The following is a 16,247-nucleotide window of genomic DNA, read 5'->3' as shown; positions in this document are numbered from 1 at the left end:
TATTACTAATAACCATCATGCACCACCATACAACTTGTAAAAACTGAAATTAACAGTAGTTTTTCAATACCTTAAAGGGTGAAATAGTCGCTTTACCCGAATTTACAACAACTGCATGATCTGAACTATATAAAACTTTTTTGAATGACAATGGACATCGAAAATTGCTCAAATGATTCCGAGACTAAGTTAACTATGGAAAAGCTTTCAGTAAAATAAAGATTACATGAAAGCCAACGATGTAACCAATGTTATACTAAAAAGCTTGAGCACTAATTTACAGTGAAAATTATTCTTATTATTGTAAATTTCTAACAGATGCTACTGTGCTTAGTAAAAGATAATTAAGTCTATGTAATTAATATTTTAATGAAATGGGGGAGTGTGTGTAATTTCTTTATATTATACAAACTAAGTTCCGGATTGTTGTTGTCCTAATGGTTCAGCCAACGTTTTACGCTCCGATCAAATCATGTTCCCTTTCTTCAACGTAAAAAGACGATAAATATAGACTTTTAACTCATCGACTTCGTTTACGGTCTTTTGTTCCTTTCACGATCAAAACCAGAAAATTGGTTGGCCGTTTTGTAACTCAAAGAAATATGACGCCACGAAAGTTTCGATCTAGGATCTAATTTTAGTCGAGTTGAACTCATTGAGCGGTGTCTGATGTCCGATAGATACCAGATTTAAAGAAATATCGGGTAATTTCTTCTTAAAAGTTTAGATTTCGAGTCCGAAACTTAAACTCAGGTCCGTAGCTACCACCCTACCTACCCACCACCTCCCCCCCCCCTCCCTCCCTGCAACAAAATACTATACACTTCCGAATATATTACTAATATATGTTTGGCGAAAGGAGTACCTTGAAGATCGAAATAGAAAAAATGTTCCAATTAACCGGAAGTCAGATGCTTGGACTACTATATAAAAACACAATATTTTATCAGAGGTTAATTAAGTGAATGGAACTGTATAAAACACATGTCCAGTTGTAATCCGAGATCCTGTATAGATTTTATAAATAATTGGCTCAACAGGAGTCTGGAGAAACATGCTCGGCCTTATTTCTGTATACTTCATTAGTATAATAATCGAGTTAATATATGGGCAAGTCTCAATTAAATCACATTAGCCTATTTTCATTAATGAAATCACATCAGTTTATTAATGTCCGACACTTCTAATTGAGAAGCCTTGTCCAAAGTAATTGGTATTGCGTTTTTAATTTTGCAAAATGAGTTGGTTTTCTTTTTACATTCTGTCGGTGTAATGACTTATTTTCTATTGGATGTGGTATCTTTTATATTGCTTTAATATTGAAAAGTGCTTTACCGCATCTTGTTTGACAAATAGAGACGCACCGAAAAATTCTGAATTGTGTATGTATATTATAATTTTGGCCGCAAGTCAAAGCTGATAAAGTCATCAACTGTATAGCAGTAAACTAGAGAAGGAAATTGGTTTAGAAGATGGTGTCGAGATTTATAAACAACAGTCGGAAATGAGAGCTCTTTTATAGAATAAACACTCTAGATATTATCAAAGATGCCTTATTATTTCCGACAGAATTCTGGCTATATACCAAATACAAAAAGGTTAGAATTGTCTGCAGTAGGCCTTTAGCATGTCAGTTCGTTTGCCAAAATTATGTCAGATTTCCCATTTGGTATATCTCACTTTGTAAATTAATTAATTTGCCTGATTAAATGTTAATAGATGACTGAATGAAATGAACGATGTGGAATTTTCAGGATGGGAACATAAAATTGATTGGCACCATTCCATCTCATTATGCCAAAGCCTGCCAGTGTGCCGATTTTTCATGGTTACCTGAGCGCTGAACCTTATTTTAGAGTTATTAGATTTGAGTCAGAACTTCCCAACGTCCTTTACCACAGAATTCGTAGATGGAATTCCTACATATGTCGATACAATTGCTACATATATCGATACAATTGCTACATATTTCGATAAAATTGCTACATATATTGATACAATTGCTACATATTTCGATACAATTGCTACATATATCGACAAAATTGCAACATATATCGACAGAAATGATAATCTATCCATTGGTAAATTATCGAATCTGCAAGCTGGTACGAACCGACCCGAATTTGTAGGCCAGTTGAATGTGTATGTAAAATTCAGTCCGGTAATATACAGGTGAAATGAGTAAAATATCCGTCCTCAATCATTTAGGATTGAAATGAACGACAAAGCAATCGAAGAATAAAAGGATTTACCTCAATAAGTGTAATTTTGATGAATCCTGACCGAACATCTTGAATTTTTTTCTGTATTTGCAAGTAAGACAACGTGACAACGTGACCTGTGAAATTGCACGTGCATGAGTAAAGGGTATTGTTTGTGTTATCTTTATTCTAAGACCGTCGGTTCTTGTGTCTCGATCATTATTGGGTTGCTTTCGACCGATACCCTATACTTAATAATCTGTTATATTAAAAGTTTATGTGTGAAATCATGCTATTTAAACTAATAATTATGCAGTTGTCGTGAATTAACTGCTTATTGTATGAAACAGGTGGGAGAGTCAAACATAATAAACGTTATAAGTAAGATAATGAGGAAATAAAATTAATGATGAAATAAGTAGGTATTGCTTTCAGTAAATTAACCTCATTTTTACGCAGGTAATTTTGACATTTCTTACAATGTTTACTCTTTTTACGTTATATTATTTTATGTATCTCTTGATGCCATTGATATCAGTTAAAGGTTTAATACTACTGAGATTAGTGACGGTTTTAATGTTATTGAAATAAGAAAAAAAAATTGATGATACCGAGTAAAGAATTTCTGATGCTACTGAGATCCGTAAAGATTTTAATGTTACTGAGATCAGAAAAGGTTCTTGTGCTACTGAAATCAGTAAAGGTTTTGATGCTATTGAGATCAGTAAAGGTTTTGATGTTACTGAGATCAGAAAAGGTTCTTGTGCTACTGAAATCAGTAAAGGTATTGTTGCTACTGAGATCAGTAAAGGTATTGTTGTTACTGAAATCAGTAAAGGTATTGTTGCTACTGAGATCAGTAAAGGTATTGTTGTTACTGAAATCAGTAAAGGTATTGTTGCTACTGAAATCAGTAAAGGTATTGTTGCTACTGAAATCAGTAAAGGTATTGTTGCTACTGAGATCAGTAAAGGTATTGTTGCTACTGAGATCAGTAAAGGTATTGTTGCTACTGAGATCAGTAAAGGTATTGTTGCTACTGAGATCAGTAAAGGTATTGTTGCTACTGAAATCAGTAAAGATATTGTTGCTACTGAGATCAGTAAAGGTTTTGTTGTTACTGAAATCAGTAAAGGTATTGTTGCTACTGAAATCAGTAAAGGTATTGTTGCTACTGAGATCAGTAAAGGTATTGTTGTTACTGAGATCAGTAAAGGTTTTTTGTTGCTACTGAAATCAGTAAAGGTATTGTTGCTACTGAGATCAGTAAAGGTATTGTTGCTACTGAGATCAGTAAAGGTATTGATGTTACTGGATCAGTAAAATAACACCAAATTTTATAATATTCAACAAGATTTATTGTTTGATATATTTCATAGTTCATAATCATTCTAAATTATATAACTGAAATGGCTGAACACAAATAGTTGATTCCTTACTATTCTTTACCAGAAAAACAAAAAACGAAAATATATTGCCACTTGTACTTGAACACAATAAAATAATGTCAATGGCAGTCAAAACTGGTTTCAAATGGCTTCGCTTTTATCGATAATAATTTTGGTGGTTCTTAGGATTTTTTAGATAATATTGTTTGTTGATATGGAACCTAAACATGAGGTCGCCCAAAAGCCCAAGTGAAACAAGCGGTCGCCCAAAAGGCTATGTGAATACAGAACAGCAAATTTCATGGTAGCTTAATGGTAGTTTTCAATTACCAATATGAATGGTTCCTCGTACATATACATCCACATTATAACTATTTTAAGCATTGAAAATCCTTTTTAGAAACATATTAAAGCAGGAACCACCAAAAATACTATTGAGACCAGAGTACTAAATAAGTTCAATAATTACCCATTTACATAAAGTTGAACACATAAATGCAATTTAGTGAAGACAAGCTTCAAGATTCTAGTCCTATATATTATGAACATAACTGAATACTAAAACATGATGGTGTGTTTAAAAAATGAAATTAAATGCTATGTATCTAAAATTCTGATCAGAAATGCTTTAAAATTGATGCAGAAAATAACAGACATCAAATGCTTTTAAAAGTTTACATGATATGACCATTTATGGTAATATTTAAATGATATGTAAATGAGAATGAAATTAACCAATGAAACAATAAAGATTTAGCACACTATCATAATTTATGGTTTTCACAATGAAATTAAATAAAATTCACAATTTTTACAAATGTCATTAAAACATGAGAGAAATAAAAGTTTTTCTATCTAATTCAAGACAGTAACAACTACTTACAAAAATATTTAGCACTATTTTGTCCTATTTTTGAACACTTTGTTCATTGTCTTGCACAATTTTAACTCTACGTTTGGACTCAAGGGAAAGAGAAAGCAATTACATTCCTGTGATAAGCTCCTACACACCTTAAGAAAAATATTGGTACATGGTAAGTTTAGTCATACCTCAGATAAAATTTAAATACACAAGAATCAAAAGCACTTTTCTGTTTACAAAATTAATGATTTATGAGAATGATCAAAATTTCAAAATTTAGGGTGAGAAAATCATATTTTAACTAGATTTTCCTTGATTCCTTGAAGGAATTTTGATATCAAATATCACTTTCTCGAGAATCTTTATCCAGTTCAATGAGGCATTTTCATATATCAAATAAGAATTCTCAATAACTGGTTAATAAAAATATTCAGAATTATGAAGGATTTATTTCTAAGGAGCTTTATCACAGGTGACATTCTTAAAAAACAAACATATTAAAAAAAATGCCAAATCAAGGCACTGCCCTATTTGTCATCATCACTCCCTGGATTTTTAATTTCATTTCACAAATTTAAATCAACACAAAATAAATCAATTGGTTTTCATTGAAACTATTGCAAAATATACTGATCATAAAATATCAAATAAATGGTGATGAAGAGTGGCTCCAATGGTACTGACTGAACTTTATCATTTGTTTTCAAAACAACACTGACCTGAAATAGTGCTCATGATTCAAGTCTACCGAGTGAAATAGGTATTTGTAATCTGAGAAGGATCACATCCATGAAGTTGACCAAGGACAACCTGGTAGACAGGATCTTCAAGAGTTGTTATCTATATAAATTATCATTGCAAGGAAGTTATTGTTTATAAAAAATTTAATATGGTCCTTTCTTTCTGAAAGCATGTTTGAACTTTTGCTCTTCTGGACTCTATGGAGTCACAAATAAAAGAATGATAATTAGGTTTAAAACAAGGACAAATCATTAAGGTTTCAGCACCTTAGGTATAATGTTTGAACTAGAAATATATATTTATATTAGATTTTGAGCTGTAAATTATCACTATATATACAGAAATTCATTAAGGCTTAATTAACAATATACATTCATCTGTAGAAATAGTGACCTCTATCCTTGATAATGTGAATCCTTGTCATCTCTTTCAGATTTCAGGTAAAATGTGGGTCTTTAGGTTTCAATTGTATTGAGTAATGATGACTAAAAAGCAGAGGTTTGGTAAGGAACATTACATGCTTTCAACCCAAATATACTGTTGGGCATCATAACGTAGTTAACTAGTTTATTGGCAGCTGGTCATTCCAACTGGCCTGAAAGTAAATACAAATTTTCTGTCCATTCTTGCAACTAATGACAAACTTCAATATTCATTAGAATCATTTCAATTTTTCAAACGTTGAAAATGAAACTTGGTTCGAAACTTACAAACCAAATAATGATTGGAATAACTATTCCATCTATTATAAATTCTTCATGAAAGCAATTCCAGTGTTTTTGAAATTAATTATAAGAAGACAAGCTTTTCAGACAACAGTCCTATGCTCTCTGAATTGAAATATAAAACTTGAAAATATATCTGTAACATTATATTCTATGTAAACCCTGTTTACTCGGAGGGGGGGGGAAATGGAGAATTTGGTAAATAATAATAATAATAATATTTTATACATAATAACATCATAGGTGTAGAGATTTGAAATTAACAAAATTATTCACATCTTTTCCTTTGCTACAAAATTATAACATGGCCACCATACTTCTTAATATCAATTCATTGTCACTTTATTTTGGCAGTAGTCAAGCTAAATAGAGAGGAAAGCTGAGGATCTGTTCGATGGAGAGCAAAACCAGTTTAGAATTTTTAAAGATCTAACATTGCTAAGGAAATTCCAAAATTTTTTAACTGAGCGGATATCAAAAATATAATCATGCTTTATATATGTTGGCCATGTTTGTTTCAACTTTATTACATTCTAGTAAGATTTTCAGCAACAGACATGAATCTAATCTTCCAAACTTTGTGTTAAATTCCAAACTTGTAGGATGTTTGTCTCATGAAATTCGTCATTCAGATCAAGTTCTTTGCTCACTTTTCCCCTCATTTTCAAGTCTTTGTTGGATTTCAACAATCTTTGGTTGAAGAAAAGGAAAATGGAAGACATTTTATCTGTTTAATCATTTCGATCTCAAAATGATAAATTGACACAAGAATATAGCTGGTTTAGAAACAGACTTATTACCACAGAACTAAGGAATCATTTTGAGATTGAAATTAGCCTGAGACAAACTTCCAATTAGATAACATTTGTCTATATATCACTCTATGATGTATATATTTTCAAAAAAGGCAGAATCCTGTGCCTTTCATACAAAAATGTTCCATTTTATTTTGATCCACTTTATTTTGATCCACAGAGCAGTTTGGGTGAAATGATCCATTTTATTTTGATCCACAAAGCAGTTTGGGTGAAATGTTCCATTTGATTTTGATCCACAAAGCAGTTTGGGTGAAATGTTCCATTTGATTTTGATCCACAAAGCAGTTTGGGTGAAATTTTCAAATCACTTTGTTCCACTTCACTACTGCTTATATCAATTTGTTCATAGTTCCACATGAAATTCTTCTACATTGAAATACCAGTTTCGTCCATATAAAATAATAATTGTGTTCAATATCATGTTCAACACTACACAGAACATGATTAAAATATATATATATATAAAATCAAACACACTTAAACAACACAAATTGTGTGGATGAATGATTCACTAAGATTTAAAAGTTTTTTCTTTTTCTCCATATTCTGCAGTAATGTTCTGGATCAAAGTCTCTGCAGCCTGGTCCTGCCAACAATTATGAAAAGACCCTTTACTTCACAAAACAATTTCCTTAAAACAGCTATATTGCTGACAAAAACTATACATGTAAAATGAACAGTTTCCAAAACACATACATTTTGTTAAAAAATCTTTTGATTCAGGAACTAAAAGCCGTTGGTAAAAAATATGTTCATTTGTGAACTAAATTCATTGTACTAAATCATCTTTAGAATTATGATCAGTTTTTAAAATACCTTCAGATCTAAAACAGTCTTGACAGATCCAAAATTGGACAGATCCAAAATTGTCTAGACAGATCTAAATCAGTCTTGACAGATCCAAAACAGTCTTGACAAATCTAAAATAGTCTGGACAGATCCAAAGTCAGTCTCGACATCCAAAATCAGTCTTGACAGATCCGAAATAGTCTTGACAGATCCAAAACAGTGATGTAAAATCATTTCCATATAGATTATTTAAATACCAAGTTCAATCACAATGTTTATCAGGGTCTGTAATCTCTGTGGTTGGCAGTGATCTAATTCACACAATACTATATAGACTTTGTGAATATTTAACAACAGTGGATAAAGATTATAATGGCAGTGAAAAACACAAAAATAATTCACAAAGTGCAAAAAATGGCAAACTGTAGCACTTATTATACAAAGATAACACTTCCCAAGTCTATTTCTCATTGTGACCTTGACTTTTATCGAAAATGTAAACGTCCTAAAGGCAGCCTTGAACTTCAGTTCAAGTTCAGTATTATAATAATACGACTTCTGGTGAAGCATCGATTCGGTCATTGTCATTCCACATCACATATATTTAAAGAATTCGACCATTTGAACTGTCTTCTGTTGCATATAAAAATGCATTGGGCACAATTGAACATCACAACACAAGTTGGTGAATCTAGTCTAGAAATCATCTTTATGATGACTACCAATGTCAAGACTTTCTGTTGAACTGGATTCTGAACTGGAGTGGGACATTGAAGATATTGGCTGTCTGAAACACTCATTGGTACTGTCATTTGCTCCAAATCTAAATATGGCTGAAAAAGAAATCAATCGTGGAATTTGCTTTAACTAGTTGAAAACCAAAAGAAACTTCTTTAGCCCATGTGTGATTGGGCTCCTGGGATCTTGTTTTTAACTTTCAACTTATACAATCAGACGATGCATTTTAAGTAAGGCTAAGAAAAAGGTCCATTCTCACTAAAAAAATTAAAAGGGAAAGATCTGAAGAACTTTATCGATATAACTGAACCTCTGGATTCCAGGCCACATACAAACAGTGGTTCCCAACCTATTTCAGCCTTCACACCCCTGGAGCAATTACCTGGACATTACACACCCCAAAAATTTGTTTCATCCACATTTGCATGTGATGATGTGAGGAGATCTCTCAAAATAAATTCTTCTACTACACCAGTTGACCATACCCCTGACACCCTAGTCCTACACCCCCGGGGGTGAAAACACTGCAGGTTGGGAACCAGGGGACTAAAAAGGTTAGAAATACCTACTTGATCATTAAGAGACATAGAAAGAATGGTGTCCAAAGTTGCAACCAATTGACTGAAACTAGGACGTACATTGGGACTATCATTCCAACACTGCAACATTATCGAATAGCTGAAATAGATACAAAAAACAAAATAAGTATGGACTCTTATTTGTTTTTACTCTACTGCTCATAATAGTAAATTTGCAGTCAGATTCAATTCATAATATGATCATAAACTACTTTTCCACACATTTTCCACTTTTTTGGTCTGATTAGTAAAGAGTGTGAAATCAAAATATGTAAATGTAGATCGGGTATCATTGACTTTAATAAATAACTTACATTTCTGAAGGAGCATAAGGTGGTTTCTGCATTCTGTGTCCCTTCCGTAATAAATCAAACAAGCCCTCTACAGGTATTGATGGATAAGGATTACCTCCTAAAGTAAACACTTCCCATAATAATACTCCATAAGACCATCTGTAATGGAAATGAAAACCAAATTATTTTAGACTCTTCAAATTGACAAGTATAGAAGGTGTTCTAAAAAGGCAACCATAAACAAATTTATCATTTAGTATAGCATTCGATGTTCCAGAGCATACACAGTATTGAAAGAGGTATAAGGTGTTCCAAAAGGGCCACCTTAAAATATGGCATTTGGTGTTCCGGAGGAACAAGTATTTGAAGAGGCATAATGTTTTCCAGAAGGTCCACCATAATGAAGCATTTTGTGTTCCAAAAGAACATTTTCAACTTCACTTAAATTTTCATCAAACCAAAAGAAAATTTTCCTACTTACACATCAGATTTGGAGGTATAACGTTTATCAAACAAGGCTTCTGGTGCCATCCATTTCACTGGTAGCCGGCCCTGTAAATAATTCATTCAGATTGGTGAGTTGAGTACTATGCTTTCTGGTGTTTGTTGCAGGCTAAATTCAGTCAAAGTGTTTGATAATTAATAGTCTTGTAGCTTAATTTCACAAGAAAACTTTCCTGATTTGATTCTAATTGGCTCTTGATTGCATATATACCATAGGTCATATTTTGATTTTGAAAAGAGATACAGACACAGATAACTAGAATATCTGGTCAGATAACTATGGCCCATAACAGAAATACATTTCAACTTACATCAGTTGTCTTTTTGTAGTAATCAAGATGTTTAACATTTCTAGTTAAACCAAAATCAGCAATTTTTAAAACATAGTCTTCTGCTACAAGAATATTTCTTGCTGCCAAATCTCGATGGATACACTAAAATTACAAACATGTCATTAACACAGAGATGGAACATTGTTCATTTTCTGGAAAACTTACCAAATGGTTTCACCAACTTTCTCAATAGTGATTGCACTTATACTTTCAGTCGTCTGAGTGAAAGATTTTGATTTCATGATGTCAAGACTGGTCTTTTGTCATTTCCGAAACAAGTAGTTCTTTCATGAATATGCAATGAGAAAATGAAACAGTATATACTAGATACCCTAAGCATTAGAAAAATTAAAAACCATACTTACATGTTTGGACTCTAAATATTCCATACCACGAGCAATTTGATAAGAAAAGGAGATTAAATCTTTTGGTGTAAGAGGTTTGACTTCTACAGAGTTAAAATCAATGACTGGCTTCTCATAGCCAGGAGTGGAGGGACAGGAAGTAGAATTTGGTGGACGACGCAGTTTGAGGAAGTCTCGAAGATTACCATGAGGCGCATACTCAACAATAACAAAAAGCGGACCTGAAACAAAACAAACGTAGTGAACCTCCTGCATCCTGAATGCATCAACAATGATATTCCTGAAACTGTTGACTTTGTAGCCTCTTAAAAAAGCTGCCATAATTTGATGCAACAAATGTCAAGTCATAACATTACCATAAATGTACATCCAGCCTTTTTATGTTGCGAAGTAAAATATTTACACACATCATGGATTTCCAAACTTACCTCTTTGTGTACAACAACCCAATAAATTGATAATATTTTTGTGACTTCCCATAACTTTCATGACTTCCATCTCTTGCATCAAATCTGTCATTTCTCTATCTGTAGAATCATCTGAAATAACAATGTGATGAAAGAGTAAGATCTTTTTGCAGCATCTCCTTTACATAACTTCTGCTGATGAATTGAACCTCTGTGAAGAAGTAATTAATAACACTTTGTTATTTGTGTTTCATTGAGTAAAATATTATGAACAAACCTTTTAACATTTTAACAGCAACAGTTGTTTGTCCTGGATTATTGGCAATTCCCATAGCTTTAGCCTTCATTACTAAACCAAAAGCACCTTCTCCAAGACGTTCACCGAGACCCAACCTAGATAATACATTTAACTTTGTTACAACAATATTCTGAAAGTTAATTCAATGGGTTTAGAAAGAGCCGAAGAACAGCTTATCAGAATGGTGATCAAATAATGCTGCTTGCACTGACTAGCTATTATGTTTATTAGAAAGAAATAATCAAGAATTTCAATAAATCAAAAATTTACAAGTGTCTAGCTTATTTTTGGTTTTGATGAACCTAGCATACATGTAATCAGAAATCAGCAAGACAAAAGTTTGAAGAGTTTTAAATGTCAATTACATGGCCTAATTTCAGACACAATTGGTCTTTAAGAACTTTACAGATGTGAGGTGATGAAAGCATCCTCCAAATTTTACCTTTCTCTTGGAAACTCCCAGTCTGCATCAAGTGGTATCTCATATTCAGACACTTCAGTTACATCAGATGATAATCTTTGCCGACCCTGTTTTTCAATACGTACAAGTGGCTGAATAACACTTTGATCTCCTTTAGTATAATACAGATCATTCTGAAAACAATCAAATTAGAGTTCTGCAATATTTCACGTCTGCTGATCTTTACACAGTTGCCAGATTACAAGTTCTGGTCTAGACAAAATGAAGTGTCGCCACAATATCAATTACTAGTATTTAAGTTTCTATGTAAATGTCATTGTAGTGCATATACATGTATGTAAATGTGGTTGAAAAAAGAAAGATGTTCTGTAAAAAATTTCATTGAGGTTCTCTCAAAATGTTTGAATGCGAGAGATCAAAAATTTATACATGTATTAGATTAGTTTAACTTACTGGACGCATAATGATGACTCTTTTGACTGGCTTCTGTTGCAGAAGAATTTGCTTTCGTCTTGTTTTCATAACGCAGGCAATGGCAGAGATGACACCAACCACAGTCAAAACAGAGCAGCACACTATTATGATGGTTGTCATGCGTGTTTTCTCTTTTTCGCGAACGGGAGCATGATCTACTGCGGCTTCAAGTGATTCTGAAAATACAATATATTACAATACAATACAACAAAATACAACAACCTATTCTGCCCATATGTAGAGATATAGTACATAAAATTAACAGAATAAAAACAATCTATATTAATATTTGCAATAAAACATCTTCCCACATATCTCTGGTCGTTTTGTTGCTTGTATATCAAACTTAACTAATGCTTTGAAATGTAATCTTTGACACCTAACCTTTATCAGCCAATATTCTTCTTGATTTGAATGAATGGTCAATAATGGTTTTATTACTTGCTTTCATTAGACCCATAAAAATGCTTTTTCAATAATGTACATACCTTTGGAAAGAATTTCAAGCCAGGCACTTTTATATTTCATTCCAACTGCATTGGTGGCTACACATGTATACCATCCTGCATCATCTTGTGTAACATTGTGGATGACTAAAACTTCTGGATTTGTCGTGTTCAGATTGGATCGCTACAACAACAAAATGTTTTGGTTTACATATAGGCTTGATATATTTTGAAGAAAGAAAAAGCTACTGGAAGACATAATATATAAGGAAGACACATAATTTTACTAAAATATTGAGTAAGACCTTTACCAAAGCTTAAAGCTACCATCACCAAAGTGAGTTACAAGAGAAGTTTGAAAAAAATAATAACAAATGACAACCAGAAGAGTGCTGAAGAAGTTGATAATCAAGTGCTTGTTCCTGCTTGGAACACAATTGTAACAAAGACTAACCATAGTATGAGAACAAAAATTGTGGAAAAACTCTAAAAATACCAAGCATGCCACCATATTGGAAACAATATCTATAGAGTGACAGAGAAGAAGAAGAGAGAAAAAGTGGTGCCTTCTTGGGGTCATTCTAAGGCACTCCTGGTGCTTTGAAATGGTTCCTTATCAGACATCCAAAGGAACTCGATAGAAATTTAAAAAAAAGATTTGGAAGAACAAAATTGAAATGCTGTGCTGTGAACAAGATTCCTGTGTTTGAACACAAGACGGTGCTGTGCAAGCTAAAACTCTACAATGGATACGTGACAACAAAAAATGGACAACAAATTTAAGTGCAAGTGTTATGTGCAAGTGTTTTCTCATCTGAAAAAAATAATTTCAGTGATGCACAGCATAATAAGATTGAGTCATTTAAATTTGTTGGTAAATGTTCATTGTTCAAATAAAATAAAACAACTCTATCAAATCTTATGTTGTGCATCATTATTTGTGCAGAAGACATGTGGTGCATCACAATACAATATCAAAATCTGAAAATGAAGAGGTGCAGATAGATATTTAGAATATATAGGGTGCAGTGATAGCCTAATCATAGCTAATGAACACTAGTGCTTTCTTATTTTGGAACTGCTGAAAAAAAGACATATTCAAAGACAGAGAGTGAATTTGGGCAAAATGCATCCATTTTGTTAACTAATTAAGTTTTCGACTAAGACATATTTGAAAAACATCGACATATCGCATTCTCATTTTTATTCTTACTTAACATACCTCTCGACCCTGTTACAAAAATTGAAAAAAAATTCAAAAATTAATTTTTAATTTTTTAGTGTTTTGGATTCAAAACCTTCATGCCAGTAAGTCAAATTTCTAAAAATATATCATGCTTTTAACAATTTTTGAAGGATGCAAAAATAGCATTTATTTCCATGCTGTAGTCTTTCTAAACCAAAAATTCTCAAACAAATTTAGTCAAATTTGACTGAAACAGATAGTATCATGCTGATTATATTTAAAATGTAATTTTCACCAAATAATTTTGGGGTTTAAAATGAACTTCCATGCTATCATAGAATTGTTCAGTTTCCATCTAATCATGCTTATCCATTAATTAACTAAATCCTAGCAAAATTTCTTACAAAATCAAAACTTATGTTATGAAATGACCTGCTACACTTTCTTCTACTTTTTGAAAATAGTCTCATGCAAGGTTTAAAGGAGACATGCTTATGGTAATTCAATGAAATGAAATGGATTTCACATTAAATAACTGAATTAGTCAAGAAAAAGGGTAAGGAGAGAAGTAAAGGAGGTTATTATAAGCAGGTTAAAGAGAAACCAAACAAATGGACAAATCTGTTTTTCATTTTAAAATGTTAAATGCGCATTCAAAGTATGTTGCAATCGGTATGTCTAAAAAGTTCAACTCATTCTTGAAATTAAGAATAGTTCCATTTGTTTAGTCAATTCTCAAAATTAATATAAACATTAAAATTGATTAAAGTGATTGATTCTGCTAATTCTAGTCAATGCAGAAGCAACCACTTTAATACTCATCATATTGTACATCTCATTATAATACATATTCCATTTAAATAAAAAAAAAATTCCATTGTGTGTATATTCTCTTCTATAAGATAATGTAAATAATAGTCCATAGAAATCAGTTATTTAATATGCCTGTTCACAGTCTAACTTTCTAAGTTACATCTGTTGATTATTCCAATTATCCTGACAGTCTCAGTAGAAATCTGACAAATGTTCCAATTAAGACCTTATAAGCTCTGAATATATTATGTATGTTTAATTAAGAGAAAGATTCATGATAATTCCTACCTGTAAGACTTCAATGTAAGGATCACCTTCGTCAGATTTATAACTGCCATCTTTCATATAATGTTTGACCCATTGCAAATGAGGGTGAAGGTCACTGACTAATATTTTGCAATTAAGTTTCACTGTTTCACCCTCAATAGCTGTCTGATTTTTTGGTCCATCTATAATAGGTGAATGGGGCAATCTCTCTGGAAAAAATAAAATTTGAAAATGTCATTTCTTTCAATGAATGACCATAATAGTACCTTTTGTCGTATGTTAGATTTTGCCATGATATTCATTATATTATATTTTGCCATGATATTCATTTATTTTTCCGTGATATTCATTATATTTTTCATGATATTCATTATATTTTGCAATGATATTTATAATATTTTGCCATGATATTCATTATAAATTGGCCATGATATTCATTATATTTTGCCATGATATTCATTATATTTTGCCATGATATTCATTTTATTTTGCCATGGAATGATAATTATTTATTCTGCCATGATATTATATTTTTGCAATGGATTTTTTATGATTAACAAGGTCCATTATAATGTGCCATGATGTTCATAATGCTTTGCCATAATGCTCAATATATTTATTAAATTTTGAGATATATGTCATTTACTTACGGACAACTTCCAAAGAGAACGTCCAGTTGATAGATCCATGAATATTCTGGATGACACAAGTATAATCACCATTGTCTCTTGGCACTAGTTCCTGGATGGTTAATTTCCAGCCCAACATTTCCGACTTAGAAAAAAAGAAAAGTGGGTTACATCATGGAAATGTCAGGCATCATGAAAAGAAAGTCAATGCCATGAGGTGTGGATCCAGAAAATTTTATTTTGCCTACAGAAGAATCAATTAGCTTTGTTTGTCTTGATAAGAGTCTGTAAAACTTATGGTTTATTTTGTTGTTATACATGCCAGTTAATATAAAAGCTGCCATTATTATATCAATCACTGTAACTATTATCAAGCACTCTTTTTGCTTTTTAATCAAATTTTCTTTGACAATAATTGAAACAATTAAGCTAGAAAAATAGACTTGTCATCATCTAAACACCTGCCCAGGTCTTCCGGATTCATTTTTTTTGTTCTTCAAAGAATTTCTTGAAATTACTTAGTGCAGATGTACTGGATAATTTTTAGTACACATACCTTTTCCATAGCACTTTTCTTGAATAATTCTCCATCTTTGTACCATGTAATATTAGGTTTTGGATCACCATTTGCAATGCATTTGAAATCATAGAAGGAATTAACTGGTCTGGAGACAGAATGAAGTCGTCCTTTTCTGGAAGCCCATCTTGGTGCTCTTGGTCCTGAAATAATAAATCAAACTTAGGGAGTTTGGGGGGGATTTAAGATTGAAACATTCTGTCCTGAGTTTGGATGTTCATAGTTTACTTTTGCCAAGAATAGCAAAACCTAATTAGAAATTCGAGATACAAACAACATAGTAATTTTCACAAAAAAGTTCATACACAAAGACAACTTCCAAAAGACAAAAGACCATTTTTTAAAGACCCATATTTTTCCATTACAATCTGTACTTGATTACATAAGCTAATCAA

At 32.1% G+C, this 16,247-nt stretch overlaps 1 protein-coding gene across 1 annotated transcript; it reads right to left on the bottom strand.

Moving 5' to 3' along the window:
- Nucleotides 1-8,831: 8,831 nt before the first annotated feature.
- On the bottom strand, nt 8,832-15,990 carry LOTGIDRAFT_91761 (hypothetical protein; the record flags this gene model as incomplete). The annotated part of the gene is made up of 13 exons (XM_009057921.1): nt 8,832-8,940; nt 9,155-9,292; nt 9,615-9,685; nt 9,949-10,071; nt 10,335-10,555; nt 10,763-10,873; nt 11,019-11,134; nt 11,482-11,633; nt 11,914-12,089; nt 12,423-12,564; nt 14,677-14,855; nt 15,297-15,420; nt 15,832-15,990. Coding segments are annotated over 13 exons (1,821 nt in total), but the record flags the coding sequence as incomplete, so codon positions are not given.
- Between the last annotated feature and the right edge of the window lie 257 nt (nt 15,991-16,247).

Source organism: Lottia gigantea, assembly GCF_000327385.1.
Source record: "Lottia gigantea unplaced genomic scaffold LOTGIsca_32, whole genome shotgun sequence".
NCBI classification, from domain to species: Eukaryota; Metazoa; Mollusca; class Gastropoda; family Lottiidae; genus Lottia; species Lottia gigantea.
Note: the sequence above shows the minus strand (reverse complement) of the source record. Positions and strands in the feature narration are given on the sequence as shown.